Raw genomic sequence first — 17,945 nt, 5'->3', positions numbered from 1 at the left:
CCAAAAAATTCACTTACCTCTCCTCCCCAAAAGTGGGGGGGGAACCCACCCCTGAAATCCTTAATTATTTTCTAGGTGAGTTGTACAGCCATCCTCTCGTTACTCTATGAACAGGCTAATTCCTCAACATCTTACTTTGCCTTTAAAAGGCTTCCTTCCACACGACGGGATTTCCCTAAGAAACATTCCCAGCGGATGGTTTCCAGCAATAGCCTATATCAACTCAGCCTGCGCAAGCAAAGACTGGCTTCTAATAATTCCCCCCCTCCCCCCCGCCCCCCCCCGAATTCACTCACAGAACCATCCCGGGCCGACTCGGAAAAGCTATTTTATTTGCATCTTTACCCATCTCTTCCTGAATGAAAGCCTTTCCAACTGACCTTTCAACAGCTGCCGAGATGGCACGATATATAAGGTTAGAGCTGGCTGGAAACTAAGGGATTTAGCATCCTAATCCCTGCAACCTCCACGTTTCTCCTTCTCTGCCCAAGTCCAGATTCCCTGAGCACAAGGGCAGGAACCCTGAAACGTTTGCAGAGCAGCTCTCCGAGGTGTCCTGCTCCCGACCAACTCACTGCGGGCATCCTGCACACGCACAGCCCCAGCTCACACGCCGCCCGACACCGGCACCCCGGCCCGCGGCGAATGCGCCAGGCTCGCACCAGCCCTGCCTCTTACCTTCCCTGGCTTTCAGCAAGACCGTGTTGGCCACGATGTTTTCCAGCTCCATTGACAGTCGGCGGTCGGCGAGGGAGCCGGCCGGCGGGGCTGTCAGCGCCTGAGGTGCTGCCGCTGCTGCTGCCGCTGCTCGGGCTGCTGCCGCTGCTGCCGGAGCCGGGAGCGAGCAGCCCGCCTAGCCTACCGCATTATTCCTGCTCTTATCCCTCGGAGTTTCCACCTCTGCAAAGAGGAGCCGCCGCCGCCGCTTCTTCCTCCCTCTGTGTCCCCCCTCCCCCCTCCCTCAACAGTCTCCCCCCCACCCCCCACCCTCCGTGTTTCTCTGTCACTCCATTCTCCTCCCCTCGGGCTCCCTCGGATGCTTTAATGCCTCGGATGCTTCTGCCTCCCCTCGGTCCCTCCCGGGGGTGTGGTACTAGCAGGCTCGGGCGGCCGCACTGCGCAGGCGTCAGGCCGGGCCGCGCCTCCCGCTTCGGCGCTCGCGGCGCGGGGCCTGCTGGGACTTGTAGTACTCCCAGCGCCCTGCCCTGGGGCCGGGCTGGCGCTTAGCTACCAGAGTCCAAGAGCCGCTACGGGACGTGCCCTCGGAGTGAAGGCGGGGGTGCCCCAGGGCTGCTAGGGGCGGCGGGCGAATCAAAGTCGGCTCGGCCGAGCCGAAGCCCCCAACCCTGGGGCCCGGACTCGCACGTCCACGCCTGGGGTTCCCGCTCGCCTGCTTCCCGCCCTGCCGAAAACCCAGAAATAGAAGTGCACAGGCCACGGCGGCGGCGGGCGAAGCGCCGCGGCCAGGCAGGAGTCGGTGCGGGTTCTGGCCTCCCCTCGTGGCCTGCTCGGGGTGGGAGGTCAGGCCGGCCCGACCGCGCGCCGCAGCCCGCTTCCTCTGGGGCACGCCGGGCCCACGCAGGGGCTGCCGCCCAGAGGCGCCGAGGCGCGCCCGCGGGCCCCGCACGCGGCGGCCGGCCACTGTGCGCCGTAGCACACGGACACGCGCTCGGTGGCTGACAAAGGTGTACTTTGTTTCCTCTGAGGGCGCGAAGGGGTCTGCGAGTCGGTGGTGACCCGGCGCTGGCGGCCGCGTCGGTGGCCGCGCAGTCCGAGCGCCCCCCGGCGGCCGCGGGGTGGAGGCGCGGCGGCGGGTCCACGCGGACGACGGCCCCACCCCCAGACCCCCTCTGCGCCCGGGACGCCCGGCTGAGACTCTGGGGATCCGGGCGTGGGAAGCGGCTGGTTTTGCACATAACCTGCCTTCCAGCACGCGGGGCCCGCAAATCAACGATCCTCATTACCACCAGACTCATTCAGATTAATAAAAATGCAGACGGAATCGCCGGAGTCAGGAACGTTAATAAGTAACAGCACCCAGTCAGTATTGGAAATTCGTTTTCAAATTCCGGGATTATATATCTTGGAGCTCTTAGTGCCTTTCCACTGTACCCTCAGAACATCAGACCCCAGATCTGCACTCAGCGTTGCTCCCTTGCTTCCTCTGAAGGCTCCACTCCTGGGAAATGGGCCCTGAGACACCCAGGGTCTGCGACAAGTGTCCTCCGATCTGGGGGAGGGGCGGGCTGACCCCAAGGAACAATGAGGCCTTTGCCTCATGCGCATCTTGCTTGCCGGATATCCGTTCAGAAGCCGGCTCTGGGCCTTCTCCGTCCGAAAGGAGGAAACCTTCCATCCCTAGGGCTGACAGGAAGTGGCAGGGAGGTGCCGAGAGAAACGGAGAACAATTATTATGCATTGGAGAATATAAAGAAATGAATAGACTTTCCAGGCCTTGGAAACCAGGATGGTCGCCTATTCTAACAGCACAGGATTGTCGTTTTCTGATGGAATGTATCCATCACCACCATTTCTAGTGTCTGGATTTGGATCAGTGGGTCTCCCTGTACCTCACTTATCTTGTCTGCAAAGTGGAGAGGAACAGTAACAATTTACCTGTCAGAAGGCAGAGAGCTGAGCAGATGATTTCTTAGGCATCTTCCACTCCAGGAATTACTATTCTAAGCATCCCGGGCTTGGTTTGGGCTGCATATCCAACTGCCCAGAGCCCTAACTTACAATGAAAGAGTCTAGAGAGATGGAGAATCCTAGAGCTGGCAGCATCTCAGAGCTCAGCAGCTATGGTGGGCCCTTGGCACTTGCTGGCAGTCTAAGGCCTGATGCAGCCCAAAGTTTACTTATTTGAATGACAAAAAAAAAAAAAAACTAAAATTGAACGCCTTTAGATGGCTTGTGCTCCACAACAGCCTTCTCAAGCTTTCATGTGCACACAGATCACCTAAGGGATCTTGTTAAAATACAGGTTCTGTTTTGCTTGGGCTGAGGAGGATCCTGCGAGTCAGCTATTTCTAACCAACTCCAAGGTTCTGTCAATCCTGCTGGTCCGTGGACCACAGTTTGAGTAACTAAACTCTACAATTAACCGTAATCCCCACCATTCTTCATTGTCTTATACTCAGCCCAAGTCACCACTGATTTTACCTATCTGGCCTCTACAGACTATTGAGTTTGCAGTCCTGGAAAATTCCTGCCATTCCTTCCCCCCTCCTCACTTTACAGTTGCAAAACAGACCCTTAGAGAATAAGTGGGTTCAGCATGGTCATTCAGCAAGTGAAAGTCTATCTACTACTCTCTCTGCTACAAGGCAATATGTCCTGCCTACAAAATAAATAGCTGTACTTCAAGTACCTGTGCCTCTATGAAGAAATTAGGACATTCCAATGCAAGAATGAAACGATAATGGCTAGCTTTACTGGATACCAGCTGTGGGTCAGGTGCTGTGCTAAGTGCTTTATGATTAATTTCGGTAAACACAACATCCAGATGAGGTAGAGAACACAGCTCCATTTTATAAATAAAGTCACCAGCTTAGGAGAGGTTTTATAACTTGCCTAAGGTCACACAGCTGATAAGCAGAAGACCTAAGATTTGAACCTAGCAGTCGGACTCAGAGTCTATGCACTTAATTTCTGGCTAGCAGGCTGGCTGGCAGAGCTGGGTTGCAATTGTTCTGTTTGGCTGCCAGAGTGAATTTAAATTGTACTGTAAGAGGCAAAGCAGGCAGTTGGCTAAATGATTAAGACTTCAGTGGTGGTGGGGGGCGTCCATTCCAGTCCATAACACCACCATTATTGCTTCATTCCTTTCCATGAACTGCACTAATGACTCACAGTCCTCTTGAAAAACGGGTTTGATTCAGGAAGGTTTAAATATCAATAGGTAAACTGGGAATCTTGCTGGCTGAGAGGAAGAAGAGAAATCCAAATGGAGGGTGGGTGAGTTCGAGAGGGATGGAAATATGCCATAGACTGATGCTGACTTCCCAATCCACTCAAGGTCAGCTGAGCTGGAAATGCCAAAGAAACAGGGTATCTTCTTGTTCTTCTGTCAGCACCTGTACTGCGTGGATAAAGCTGCTCTGTCAGAGTTCTTGTAAATAGAAAGCAACTATTCTGAAAGTCACAAACCTATCTTTGTCCCCAAATATGGATTGCTTTGCTTGAATAATCAAACTGGCTTTTTCAATAGTGCTGCAGCTGGAGTTTCCATCCCTTTCCTTGCCTCACAGCTTTCTAATCATCAGGAAACAGCTGGAGAGACAGTGCTTTCATTCTCCCACTTCCTCTCTCCATCTTCCAAGTTCACCTTTATGTACCAAGCACTGCGGGGAATACAAAGCTGATTTCCCAGGAGAACTCACACTAGGAGAGCAAGCAAACTGGGAGGAAAAGCACTGAGATAAACTAGAATAAGAGCCACTGTGGACACAGACACAAAGGACTTTGGAAACAGAGAGGAAGCGATTTCAGGCACCTAGGAAGGTTCTGGGAGAGGAGAAATGAGAGCTGACCGTGGGATTGGAGGCACGGGGTTTCCTGTTATGTTCCCTCCCCTCTGAGAAGTCCCTTCATCCATGGACCCAGTGGTGACCAAATTTGACATTAAAAACTTTGCAATGCTGTAGACCACCTACTCTTCTTCTCTTTACTTAATATTTTTCTTTAAAGTCAAGTTGCTTTAAAAAAATTTTTTTTATTATCCTAACCCAAAACATTTTTGAAATGTGAGTAGTAGTAGAAATATCACACTTTGGAAAAAACTAAACTCCAAGCAACTCATGGGACCGTAGCAGCCTTTGGTTTCAAGATAAACTGGCTGATCGTAATAAGTCTGCTGGGAGGCTTCACCCAGATAATTATGATCTATAGACATCTAAACGCCCAGCTTGGTAACAAGACTTTACAGGGTCATCAGTGGGGCTCTCAGCTGCAAGTTCAGAAAAAAGATTCCAGCCACACGTGACCTCTGTGCTCCTGACACTATAGCAGTTTAACATGATCTTCTTTAGTGAGAAGGAAAGGCCTCTTTCCTGGTGCTATGTTCTGTTAGGAGGGTCCCCACAGTAGACTTACTTGGGCCCTGAGTTGTTACAAAGTTGTTGCCTCCACTGCATGGAAAGGAAACTGAGCCTGGGAGAATTAGGTCAGTTGATAAGTGGATGGCAAGGCTAGTTTTTTAGGTAAGTGTCTGCCTTCCCTACTCAAAGGCCTGAAATGTGCCTTTTTCATCTTTTGATTCCATTCGCTGTAGAACCTAGTAAGTACCTTATGCACAGGTTTTGGCAATGTTTGCTGACTCAGAGCACATACGCCATGACACAGCCCCACCTAGGCCTCTGGGGTGCTAGTTATTCTGTACTAGTTAACTATCAAAATTCCTACATCACTGCCAGATCAGAGATTAAAAGGGAAAAGTAGGGGAGACTGGCATCCTGGTATCAGAGGTCAACATCTTAGAAAGCCATGACACTCAGTCCCTGGAATGATTCCATCCGTCTGACTGTACCTCCATCCTCAAATCCAGCTGTGTCCTGCAATCAGCCCGGTAGTTAAGCCAATCACACAATTTTAAGGAAGACTAAGCAGACAAATTTCAACTCACTTTTCAGACTTGAATAGAACACAAGCTATTTACCCCCAAAATGACAGGTGGAGAGGTGGGTATTTTTGTTTGGTTCAGTGCCAAGCAATCAGATAGATTTAGATGGTGGAAAAATGCTCAAATTGGTAAGGAAATTACACAACAAAAGCATACAAATTAATTCAGAGTGGGAGGAGGAAAACCAGACTCTTATCTAGTAATCTACTTAAAAGCCAATGATTTTCTGTTAATATGGATAAGCAAAGAATCCAAGCCATCACTGATGGTCTTTATATGACTAGCATCTGTCAGGCAATGACATGACCGAAGCCAGGTTCATTTGTTTGAGCGGGGTAGCCTACAGTGAAAATGTGGATAAAATCTTGACAACAAAGGTAGAATTGCTTCTTAAAGAGAAAAAGGAGGTGAGCTGAGTTAAATGCAATGTTAGGAGCCTTTAAAAGCAGATGACTTACAGGTGAGAGGGCTCCAGCAATTTCGACATTAATGCTGCAATAACAAACTTTCTCTTGCTCCAGAGACCCTGAGCCTAATTATCTTTGAGACCTTAATATGAAGCTTCTACTGTCCTAAGATAGGCCACTGTGGGTAGGTGAATATTTAATTGACCCAATAAAAGGAGGGCATACTTGCTCCTTCCTTGAAGTCTTAGCTAGTCAGTTGTATGATAAATGGAATCTAACGAACACTCGGAGTTTAAAAAATGTAATGCTTTGCGCAGATCTTTTTTTTAATATATACTTTTAAAAAAATTTATTTTGGCTGCATTGAGTCTTCATTGCGGGCTCTTTATTGCAGCAAGTGTGCTTCTCTAGTTGCAGTGCGAGGGCTTAGTTGCGGTGGGTGGGATCTTAGTTCCCTAACTAGGAATCGAACCCAGGCCCCCTGCATTGGGAGCATGGAGACTTAACCACTGGACCACCAGGGAGGTCCCCAGATCACTTTTTTGACAATTACATAAAATATAATATAGTATCTAATTTGGAGCAGCTTAATCTCCTCCTGTAGGAGCAAAGGCGTGGGTTCCCTGCCGTAGAAATGAGCTTAGGCGGGAACCTGACAGTTTGGAGCACTCATTCCGCTTAGCTGTCATCGTCTCCTCCATAGAGAGAGGATGCCATCTAGCATGAACTCTGGAGAGCTGCAGCCAGCCCCCACACGGAAAAAGTAAGCCTCAGGTTCCACATTTATGGGCTAAAATGAGGCCATGAGTGTGCTAGGCCACTCAATGCAACGCAAACAGTCCCCACGCGCTGCAAAGGGAATTCTGCTCATGAAGTGGTTATTGGGTCATAGAACGTTTCTATTACTTGTATCTCAAGCTCCACAACCCTCATGTGCTCCAGGATCCAACTGGGATTCCAAAGAATTCCCTCCTGTCCAGGCTGAATCTGGCCTCTCTGTGTTTTGGGGGGGCGGGGCAGGGAGGACGGTTCGCTTGTTTTTTTTGTTTTTTGGGGGTTTTTTTGCGGTACGCGGGCCTCTCACCGTTGAGGCCTCTCCCGTTGCGGAGCACAGGCTCCGGACACGCAGGCCCAGCGGCCATGGCTCATGGGCCCAGCCGCCTTGCGGCATGTGGGATCCTCCCGGACCGGGGCACGAACCCGTGTCCCCTGCATCGGCAGGCAGACTCAACCACTGCGCCACCAGGGAAGCCCGTTCGCTTGTTTTTATTAAGGACTCAGGATATTCATTCCATTAAATGGCTGGACTGTAGCTCCTTTAACCAGTTGTTCACTGATGAACATTTTTTATTATTACCAATCTTTTGCCATAACAAGGAGATGATTTTTTTTTAAGTTGATGAGTATCTTTTTTCCTTTTGTCATCTACCTTTTAAATTTACATACGGTAAAATAAAATTCACTCTTTTTGGTGTTTAGTTCTATGAATTTAGACAAATGCATATACTTGTGTAACACCAACACAGCCAAAATATAGAACAGTTCCATCACTCCTGATTTTTTTTTAAAGGAGTAAAGTACTGGTACATACATAATTACATAGATTAACTTTATTTTTTTATTATTTATTTTATTTATTTATTTTTGGCTGTGTTGGGTCTTCATTGCTGCGCGCGGGCTTTCTCTAGTTGTGGCGAGCGGAGGCTACTCTTCATTGCAGTGCGCGGGCTTCTCATTGCGGTGGCTTCTCTTGTTGTGGAGCACGGGCTCTAGGCGCGCGGGCTTCAGTAGTTGCAGCTCACGGACTCTAGAGCAGAGGCTCAGCAGTTGTGGCGCATGGGCTCAGTTGCTCCACGGCATGTGGGATCTTCCCGGACCAGGGATCAAACCCGTGACCCCTGCATTGGCAGGTGGATTCTCAACCACTGCACCACAAGGGAAGCCCCACTCCTGATTTTTTTAATGTTCTTTTTTTCTTTCCTAAAAAGCAAAAAACAAAAAACTGAGTTCCTGAAAAAGTTAAACAGAATTAACACATGATCCAGCAATTCCACTCATAGGTATATACCCCAAGAACTGAAAACTTGTACACAAACATTCGTAACAGCACTATCACAACAGTCAAAGGGTGGAAACAGGGGACTTCCCTGGCAGTCCAGTGGTTAAGACTCTGTGCTTCCACTGCAGGGGGCACGGGTTCGACCCCTGTCGGGGAACTAAGATCTCGCATGCCTCAAGGTCAAAAAAAAAGGTGGAAACAATTCAGATGTCCATTAACAGATTAATGGATAAGCAAATTGCGGTGTATCCATACAATGGAATATTATTCAGCCACAAAAAGGAATGAAATAGTGATACATGTTACAAAGTAGATGAACCTTGAAAACATTTTGCTAAGTGTAAGGAGCCAGACATAAAAGGACAAATGTTTTGTGATTCCATTTATATGAAATATTCATAATTCATAGACACAGGAACATAGATTGGTTATCAAGGGCTGGGATAGGGTGAATGGGGGAGGAACTGCTTAATGGGTCTGGGGGTTTATTTTGGGGTGATGAAAATGTTTTGGAACTAAAGGCGGTAGTTCCCCAACATTGTGAATGTCCTAAATGTCACTGACCCATTCCCTTTAAAATGGTTAATTTTATGTTGTGTTAATTTTATCTCAATAAAAATATAATTTTTAAATTCAAGTAATAGTTGAGGAATACTTGGATTAGACCTAGTGATTAATAATATTAATATGCTAAACAACAAATTACAGTTTACAAAGTGCTTTCACCTACCTAACGAGTAGGTAGGTATTATAATTCCAACTTTATAAACAAGGAAATTAAAGAGATATAAAAGGCTGTTGAAATAAAGGATGCATAACCAGAAAGTTGTAGGATTGGGACTCCCAAGACCAGTCCCTGGTTCTACGTGCAGCGTTGTTTCCATTCTACTGCATGATCTTCTAGAATGATAGGAAAGTTGCAGCATTTTTACCATGTGCACTGATCTTGCAGGAAAGAGAGGATATTGGCAGGAGACCAAGAGTCCAGAGAACAGTTGAATGGACAGAGGGAGCAGCAGAGGAGAGGAGGAAGAAATTAACAAAGACAGGACCAGAACATTGGCGTGCTGAACAAAATTACAAGGGGTGGTGGGCAACAGGCAGGCTGTCTCCTGTCGGGGTGGAGTGTGACTCCTCTGAAGGAAAGAGGCTTTGAGCCGTGATAAGCACTCCCGGTTAGGAAATTGCAGATTGGGAGCTTCACTACCCTGCTGGCCTGGAGGGGCTGCTCCACTGCTCCCCTCCACTACCCCTCTCATCCTCCCTCCACTCTGAGACGTCAGTTTCCCATTTGGGGAAGACCAGAGACGAGACAAAAACAAAAGCATCTTTATTTTCAGCACAACCTCTTGTCCCACCTCTACTCAACCTCTCCCTCTCTGGCCCCCAGCATTCCAAACCCTTGGGGAAATTAAAAGCAGCTTCTGCTTGCACAAGACTTGGAGCCCCTCCCCTAAGTAGCCATAACACAGCAGGGAATTGGAGCCCATAATAATGCTTTGAAACCGGTGAGGTTGTGTGTAAATGTTCCATGCTTCATGACGTGGCACCGATATTTCTGAAATGATGGTGACTAAAGGCAGTCACAGACTATTTAGGCAAACAGTGTTTTGTTGTGGTTGTGGTAGAGGTGGAGGGAAAATTCATCTGAAAGGGAAGAAGGCTCTTTTATTTTAGGAAAACACTTTCAGCGGCTTTTAGTTATTTTGAAAATCAAGCCACTTCCCACTCTGGAATGGGAATACAGAGGAGTTGAACTGTGCTGCATATTCTAAAAAGATGTCTTCACCAGGGGAGGCTGATCACTGGGGATTCTTTCTGGGAGAAGCCAAGGTGAGGGTGGGGGAGGGCTGGCATGGAAAAAAGAGGCAAGATCAAGGGTGCTCCATATGATACTCTCCCAAGTGAGCAGATCCCTGAAACATGGGGGAAGAAGGGATATTGCAAAGGAGAAAATCGTCCCTCAGGGGTGCCTAAGGAGCTGGGAAGGTGACAGAGTGTATGAACAGGATAGCTCACACCCTGCTTTATGTTTGCCTTGTCTGCACTGTAATTCCCATCTGTTATCCCCAAGCCTTCAATTTAAAATGATCGCTCATCTCTGCTGGCATCCAGGAATTGAGAAAAAGGCATGTGACCACCCTGGGACCCAGAAGTATGTACAGGAAGACTGGCAGCAGCCCAGAGGAGCTTCTGGAGCAAGGGCAAGAGAGGAGCTGAGAAACCCAGAGCAGTTGTTGCAGTGCTGGTACATGAGGTGAAGAGCACACCTGGGGTCAAAATGGACAAGATGTAAAGATTCTTTGGGACTCCCAAGAGGTCCTGGGAATAGGGACTGGTAAAAAGCTGGACTGCTTTCTAATCTAGGCTAGTGGGGACTCTGGTTGTTGGACTCTGAGATGCTAATGTTAATGACATTTTTAGTAACCCAACATGTCAGAGCAGAATCTAACAATCATATAAGGTGTCAAAATTATCATTTGTTACTTCCTTCCTTTGACATTTATTGATCCACTCTTAAGTAGGAAGCATAGTTAGGCACCATGGGATGAACAAGACCACAAAGATGAGTAAGGCACACAAGCCCTACCTTTAAACAGCTTCTAGGTGCTTTGCACCAACCAGTCGTATGCAAGAAACTGGAGTAGAAGATAGATCAACGTGAGAAGCACAGACTGCTGCAGGAAGGATGCTTTAAACTGTTTGGATTCAGTGTTGGCAAAACGTCCTAGAAACTGCCACTTTCACTCATTGTGGAGGGAGTGTAAACTGGCACAGCCCATCTAGAAGGCAATTTGGCAACACGTAACAAAAATTATAAACACACCACGACCCTTAAAGCAGTTCCACTTCCAGAAATATACTCTAAAGAAATAAGTAAGAATGTGTGCAAAGATTTGGCTACAATGATATATAAAGATCATAATATTAGTTATAATATGAAGAAAATTTTGAAACAACACAAATCTCCAACAATATCAGTTTGGTTAAGTAAATTATGGATCAACACTTCAGTGGTCTTCCTGTCAAAAATGTTTAACCTGACTTGAATGATGAGGAAATATCAAACAAGTGAACTGAGGGACATTCTACAAAAGAACTAGCCAGTGTCTCTTAAAACGGTGAAGGTCAAGGAAGATCAAGAAAGACTGAGGAACTATTCCAGCCTAAAGGAGGCTAAAAAAACAAGATAACTAAATGTGATGTGATGATTTTTTCTTTTTTTTCTTTTGTTTTTACTTTTGGCTGCTCTGGTTCTTCGTTGCTGGCCTTCTCTAGTTGCGGCGAGTGGGGTTACTCCTTATTGCAGTGCGCGGGCTTCTCATTGCAGTGGCCTCTTCCGTTGCAGAGCACGGGGCTCTAGGCACGTGGGCTTCAGTAGTTGTGGCACGTGGGCCCAGTAGTTGTGGCTCGCGGGCTCTAGAGCGCAGGCTCAGTAGTCGTCGCGCATGGGCCTAGATGCTCTGCAGCATGCGGGATCTCCCTGGACCAGGGCTCGAGCCCGTGTCCGCCATACCGGCAGGCTGATTCTCAACCACTGCTCCACCAGGGAAGCCCAACACCCCTGATTTTGATCGTTGTAATATGGTTATTGTATAAGAGAATGCCCTTATTATTAGAAAATATACCCTCAAGTATTGAGGGGCTTTTATTTATTCATTTATCTTATTTTTTCAAAAATTTTTTCTCTTTATTAATTTTATTTATTTATTTTGGTCGTGTTGGGTCTTCGTTGCTGCGTGCGGGCTTTCTCTAGTTGCGGCGAGCAGGGGCTACTCTTTGTTGTGGTGCGTAGGCTTCTGATTGCGGTGGCTTCTTTTGTTGTGGAGCACGGGCTCTAGGAGCACGAGCTTCAGTAGTTGCAGCACGCGGGCTCAGTAGTTGTGGCACATGGGCTTAGTTGCTCCGCGGCATGTGAGATCTTCCCGGACCAGTGCTCGAACCCCTGTCCCCTGCATCGGCAGGAGGATTCTTAACCACTGCGCCACCAGGGAAGCCCTTGAGGGGCTTTTAGAAAGTGAATTAGCCAGTTATTCAAGCTGCAAACCAGGAGAGCCACCAGAAATGATGAAGAAAGGAAACATTAGTCAAGTAACAGTTCAAGGTAACAGTAGAAGGCTTGTGATAAAACACAGAGGATTGATCGCCAAGAGAATTATGTTGATGATAACTGTCAAGGGCATTCAGGGAAAGGAGGTGTCGGCTGGGCTGGGAGGATGCGTAATCAGAAGCGGCTGCACGTGATGAGTTTTTAGATCTTCAACCAGATTCACCTAAATTGGCCAGGAGCCTGTCATGTGTCAGGCACGGTGCTGGGGTCTGGGCATGTAACAGTGAGCAAGATGGGCATGGTCCTTGCCCTATTGGGGCTTTTATCTTGGGAGGGAACCCAAAAAATACCCAGTAAACAGACAAAGTAATTGTAATTTCCAATCAAAGGAAACAGACAAGGGCCAAGCCGGTAATAAGAGACAAGGTCATTAGGGGAGTCCTCTTGGTGAGGACCACAGCTAAGCCATGACCTAAGTAGGGAGGAGGAGGTAGCCAGACCTGAGCGGAGAGCAGTCCAGTCAAAGAGCACGGCAGGTGCCAAGGTGCGCACTGGGTGTTGGGGAAGGAGCAGTAAACCAGCGTGGCTGGAGCAGGAATGGGGTGGGATGGGCCCCAGATGAGTGGTCTGGGAGGAGGCAGGGGCACAGACTGTCTAGGGCCCTCTATGAATTGGGGTTTTACTCTAATGAAACGGGAAGCTACTGAAGAGTTTTATGTAGGAGATGAAATGACCTGGTTGGGGTTTGAAGAAGAACCACGGCTGCTGAGGATGAATTGGAAGGAGGCGGTGAAAGCAGAGAGACTAGGTAGGAAGCCGCAGGGCCCATCACGGGAGGGGGAGGGGAAGCAGGCAGACCAGGCGTAAAGGGGTGGGCCTCGAGCCTGTACTTTTGCAACGTCTTCAAATAGAGTTCTACGGGCCACGTGTGGAGTGAATTACGAATAAATATTTCTACCTAAATCCTGTAATCAGCCTGTGGATAGCATTCTGTATTACAGTTTTTGTAGTGCTGTGTCTGAGTTTGGGTTCTCCTAGACCTTGACACTGGGATTCAATGCAAGGAGCTTGTCTGGGAGGTGCCGGAAGTGCAGGAGAGGTGGGGGAAGTCATATAGGAAAGCACCCAGTAAAGGTGTGTTAAGAAACCGCCATGGGTGACCAGCTTAATCCCTGTGGAAACTCTGGGAACGCACCTCAGCTTGTCTACCCAGGAGCAGGGGAGCTGGGCTATTTTTACACCAACTCTCTCCACCTGGCCACTGTGAGGGCCGCTGGGCAGGGGTTAATTCTCCTAAATTTCTGTCTTTCCATAGGGAAGGGTGGTCCGGCCTTCCCCAGTTCTGAAAGGCCTCAACACAGAGATGCAGGTAAGGGCAGTTGGGAATCTGCGGAGTCCAAAGAAGTAGCAGGGCCTGAGGGACACAGAGACATGGGACAGAACTGTGTGGACTTTGTGTTGGGTTTTCTTTCCCTTTTAAAATAGACCTCACATCATGGAAGTGACCTAAGCCTTTTTGATCACCAAGAGGCCCTAAGAAGCTGTGAAAATTCCAGGGGAGAAATGACAGTGGCCTGGGCTGAGGTGGTGGCAGTGGAGGTGGAGAGAAGACCGTGTATCCTTTGAGTGCTGGTCGGCTGGGATGGTGGGGAGGGCACCGTGAGGCATAGGTTTGAGGAGAGAAAGCAAGAGTTTGGTCTTGTGTTTAGTAAGTCTGGGCTGAGTAAGAGCTATCTGAGTGGGGATGTTGGCAGGCTGAACGGGAGACACAGCTCTAAGAAGGGGATAGGTAGCCAAGGGTATGGGGAGGGAGGGATGACTGGGGGGGCACAGAGGATTTTTAGGGCAGTGGACTATTCTGTATGATGCTATAGTAGTGGATACACGTCACCACATTTGTCCAGACTTGTAGGATGTACAACACCAGAGTGAACCTTAATGTAAACTAAGGATGACAATGACATCATCAATGTAGGTTCATGGACTATAACAAATGCATCACCGTGGTGTGGGATGTAGATATGGGAGAGGCCGTGCAGGAGCGGGGACAGGGAGGAAACGGGAAGTCTCCTGTCCTTTCACTAAATTTTGCTGTGAACCTGCAACTGCTCTAAAAAATATGATCTACTGAATAAAGAGCAGGGGGAGAGGGAATAGGCGGGGAATAGGCAATAAAGACAGGAGGGGAAAGGCTCAGAAGGAAGCAGAGGTGTGTCGGGGTGGCAGGAAGGGAGCTGCCCTGTGAGTGAACATGAAGTGACCAGGGGCCTACAGTGGGCAGGCCCTCCCAACCCAGCCTCACAAAAAGCTTCACAAGAAGCCTGTGAGGTGAGTGTTCCTGCATGGAGACTCTCAGACTTGGGAAGGTGAAACAATCTGTGGGTCTGTGGGGTTTGTTTTTTTTTTTTTTTGGCTACATCACGTGGCTTGCAGGATCTTAGTTCCCTGACCAGGGATCGAACCCACAGAGTCCTAACCACTGGACGGCCAGGGAGTTCCCCATGGGGTTTTTTGTTTTTGTTTTTTTGGTGCACGGGCCTCTCACTGTTGTGGCCTCTCCCGTTGCGGAGCACAGGCTCCGGACGCGCAGGCTCAGCGGCCATGGCTCAGGGGCCCAGCCGCTCCACGTTATGTGGGATCTTCCCGGACCAGGGCACGAACCCGTGTCCGCTGCATCGGCAGGTGGACTCTCAACCACTGTGCCACCAGGGAAGCCCTCCCCATGGGGTTTTGAACTGAGGACAAGTCGACTCCACCCGCTACTCCGCTGCCTGCCCTTGAGGAGCTCACCGTGGAGCAGCACGAGGCCATGCAGTGGGAATCCGGGGGATAATGTTCTCAGGAGAGGCCTTTGCTAGCAGACATGGCTCAGTGTTGAGACTGCATCTTCCCTGAACCCAGGGGCCCTTGTCAATGGGAAAAGAAGGGGAAAAAAATGAATGCTTTTTGCCGTGGAAAGAGGAAGAACTCAGCAAAACCCAGAGTAATGTTTGTCATCTCTAATTGTAGCCCTAGTTACTAGAATATTAACTTGTGGTTCCAGGGAGGTATTTTCTTAATCATCATAAAAAGTAGCATATATCTTTTCATTTGCCTTTCCCTCGACTAGGTCCAAAAATTCTTCTCCCAAACTCAAAAGCAAGAATTTCAGTTATTTTCTACCCTTTTGGTAATGAGGACAAGTTCAGTTTGTCTTTTTTCTTCAGGGGAACAATCCGTGTCCTTGTTGTGACAGCTAGAGAAAACTGAATAAAGAGATGTCTTTTCCAGAATGAATGTGGAAAGAACGTTTTGGCCACCATGTCAGCCACTGCTTATTCATTCATTTGACACATTTTTCTGAGCAGTTGCTATGAGCCAGGCACTAGCCTAGCCATGGGGACCACAGAGCTGAGTAAGACATGAGCTCTACCCTCATGAAGCTCACAGTATGGTTAAGATCTAGAGAAGACTATAGAAAATTCCAATGTGATGTGGCAAGAGCAATGAGAATGAGAAAAACGTGAGAAATGAGAATGAGAAAAGCTTTCTAGGTACCTGCAAGGTTTCTCTAACCCAGACCCATGGGGGAGGTAGTCAGGAAAGGCCTAGCAGAACAGTGCTCAAATACAAATACTAATTAAGATGATCTGTTCTTGGAATGAACAAGTGGAGGACTCTGCTTATCCTCCCAGGGGAAGTCCTTGGCTGTAGCCTGAGATTTAGCTGAAGGCCACTCACTTTGCAATTCTGAACAGGCTTGAAAGGCTCTGGTATGAAATTCCTTCTGGGCCTCTGGGCCTGAGATTCTAGGTTATTTCATTCCTTTTAGGACAAGGGAGATAAGCTTTAGACAGATATCAGCAGACCAACGTGTCCAATGAAGAGTTCTCAGTTCTAATTGTCCCCTTGCCAATGAATCCCTGTGTGACTTGAGGCAAGCTGTTGAACCACATGCAATTGCTTCAGCTTTCTGTTTAGAAAAGAAGCGATAAGCAGTGAAACGTCCTCTCCAGTGGCCAAAAGATCTGGGAATTGGGCTGCTGTCTTGGGCCTGTAAGTAGATAAGGTGGGGGGTCCTTGGAGAAAGAGAACCAGGCATGGCTTTCTTGACCTAACAGAAGCCATTTTTGGCCTAAGCTATTTTGTGATCTAAGCCTGGCCACAGAACTTGCCCTTGAACAGGTCTCAGTAATTAATGATCTAAAGGGAACAGAAGCATGCAAAAACAAATTACTTGATCAGGCAAGAGAAGAAACTATAGCAAAGATAATACATCAGTTGTAAAGACTTCCAGGTCTGTTTCAATGTTTAAGGTTGGCCTGAAGCGTTCAACCACCAGATCAACTGGAACTTAAAGCTTGGACTTGGGGACTTCCCTGGTGGCGCAGTGGTTAAGAATCCACCTGCCAATGCAGGAGACACAGGTTTGATCCTTGGTCCGGGAAGATCCCACATGCCGCGGAGCAACTAAGCCCATGTGCCTCAACTACTGAGCCTGCACTCTAGAGCCCACGAGCCACAACTACTGAGCCCGTGTGCCACAACTACTGAAGCCCACATGCTTAGAGCCCATGCTCCGCAATAAGAGAAGCCACTGCAATGAGAAGCCTGTGCACCGCGATGAAGAGTAGCCCCTGCTTGCCTCAACTAGAGAAAAGCCCGCATGCAGCAACGAAGACCCAACACAGCCAAGAATAAATATAAAAAATAAATAAATTAATTAATTAAAAAAAAAACTTGGACTCTTTCTACCACCCAAGCCCCTTCATGAATATGCATGTACCCTTAGCTTAAAACTTCCCCAGTTTTCCTGTTTGAGGAGACACTGCTTTGGGAAAGATCGCATGTACCCTTAGCTTAAAACTTCCCCAGTTTTCCTGTTTGAGGAGACACCGCTTTGGGAAAGATCCCTGGTGTTCTCCTTACTTGCTGCAAGTAATAAATCCTTCCTCCTCCGGATTTTGCCTGGGTTGTGTCTTTTGGCTCCACATCCAACGAGAGGCGAACCTGGTTTTTCAGGTAACAGGCCTGGTGTTTGAAAAATACTCACTTAGAATCTACATTTTATCACACTTACTGTAGGGCCACTGTATGATTTTTATCATGTTTGATGAATTTGCTTCAAAGTACCCTGCTCACCACTGAGAACTTGGCTTTACTAATCAACAGAAAACAAATTTTAGATATGTCCTAATTCTCCCAATTTTGGCAAAAGAAGCCAAAATGGAAGCCCATGCATCATCCTAAAGGTTTCGAGGACAACACAAAACTTGATGTGTCTGACCCACTCATCTTATTAACGGACTAAAACTGCATTAATAATTTTTTTTTTTTTTTTTTTTTGGCCACGCCATGCAGCATGCTAGATGTTAGTTCTCCGACCAGGGATCACAACCTGCGCCCCTTGCATTGGGAGCTCAGAGTCTTAACCACTGGACCGCCAGGGAAGTCCCTGCATTAATAATTAATTCCATTTCATCCAGAAGCCACAAGGCTACACCTCCCTCTGGCGGAAATAGGAAAGGGATTCTTTTACAGAAACAGTAATCCACACGTTCACAAAAAGTAGCAAATATGGAAATATCTATCTTCCCACCTGGATTAGACCTTTTTAGGTTGGGGCGACAAATAGAAATAAAGTGTCGCTTTCCCAAGCATGCAGCTACTTAGAAGCTTTAACAGGAATTAGCCCCGTATGAATTGGGTCAAGGGACCCGACCACAGGGACGTTTACACGCGGAGGATCCCCAGAAGTCTAGGAGGATGCAGCTCTTCCTCGCCGCGGCTCCGGCCGGGCCCCGCCCCCGCCTACCTAGACCCCGCCCC

At 48.1% G+C, this 17,945-nt stretch overlaps 1 protein-coding gene across 7 annotated transcripts in view; it reads right to left on the bottom strand.

Moving 5' to 3' along the window:
- Positions 1–959, bottom strand: part of GRK5 (G protein-coupled receptor kinase 5) — a 224,016-nt gene extending 223,057 nt beyond the window's left edge. For 5 of the 7 annotated variants that reach the window (XM_089898230.1, XM_089898231.1, XM_089898232.1 and 2 more), the window contains exon 1: positions 679–956. Coding sequence is in view for 3 of the 7 variants with exons in the window: in XM_030759299.2 (XP_030615159.1) it covers positions 679–730 (52 nt within the window). In the remaining 4 variants the exon portion in view is untranslated. Of the gene's footprint in view, positions 1–678 lie in introns of all 7 variants that reach the window. The other 2 variants (XM_089898229.1, XM_030759301.2) reach the window with 2 other exon arrangements.
- Between the last annotated feature and the right edge of the window lie 16,986 nt (positions 960–17,945).

This window comes from Delphinapterus leucas, chromosome 16, assembly GCF_059928025.1.
Source record: "Delphinapterus leucas isolate spDelLeu-1000000601 "Yukka" chromosome 16, BTC_Dleu_Yukka2, whole genome shotgun sequence".
In the NCBI taxonomy this organism is placed as follows: Eukaryota; Metazoa; Chordata; class Mammalia; order Artiodactyla; family Monodontidae; genus Delphinapterus; species Delphinapterus leucas.
This window is presented reverse-complemented; position numbering and strand designations above follow the sequence as displayed.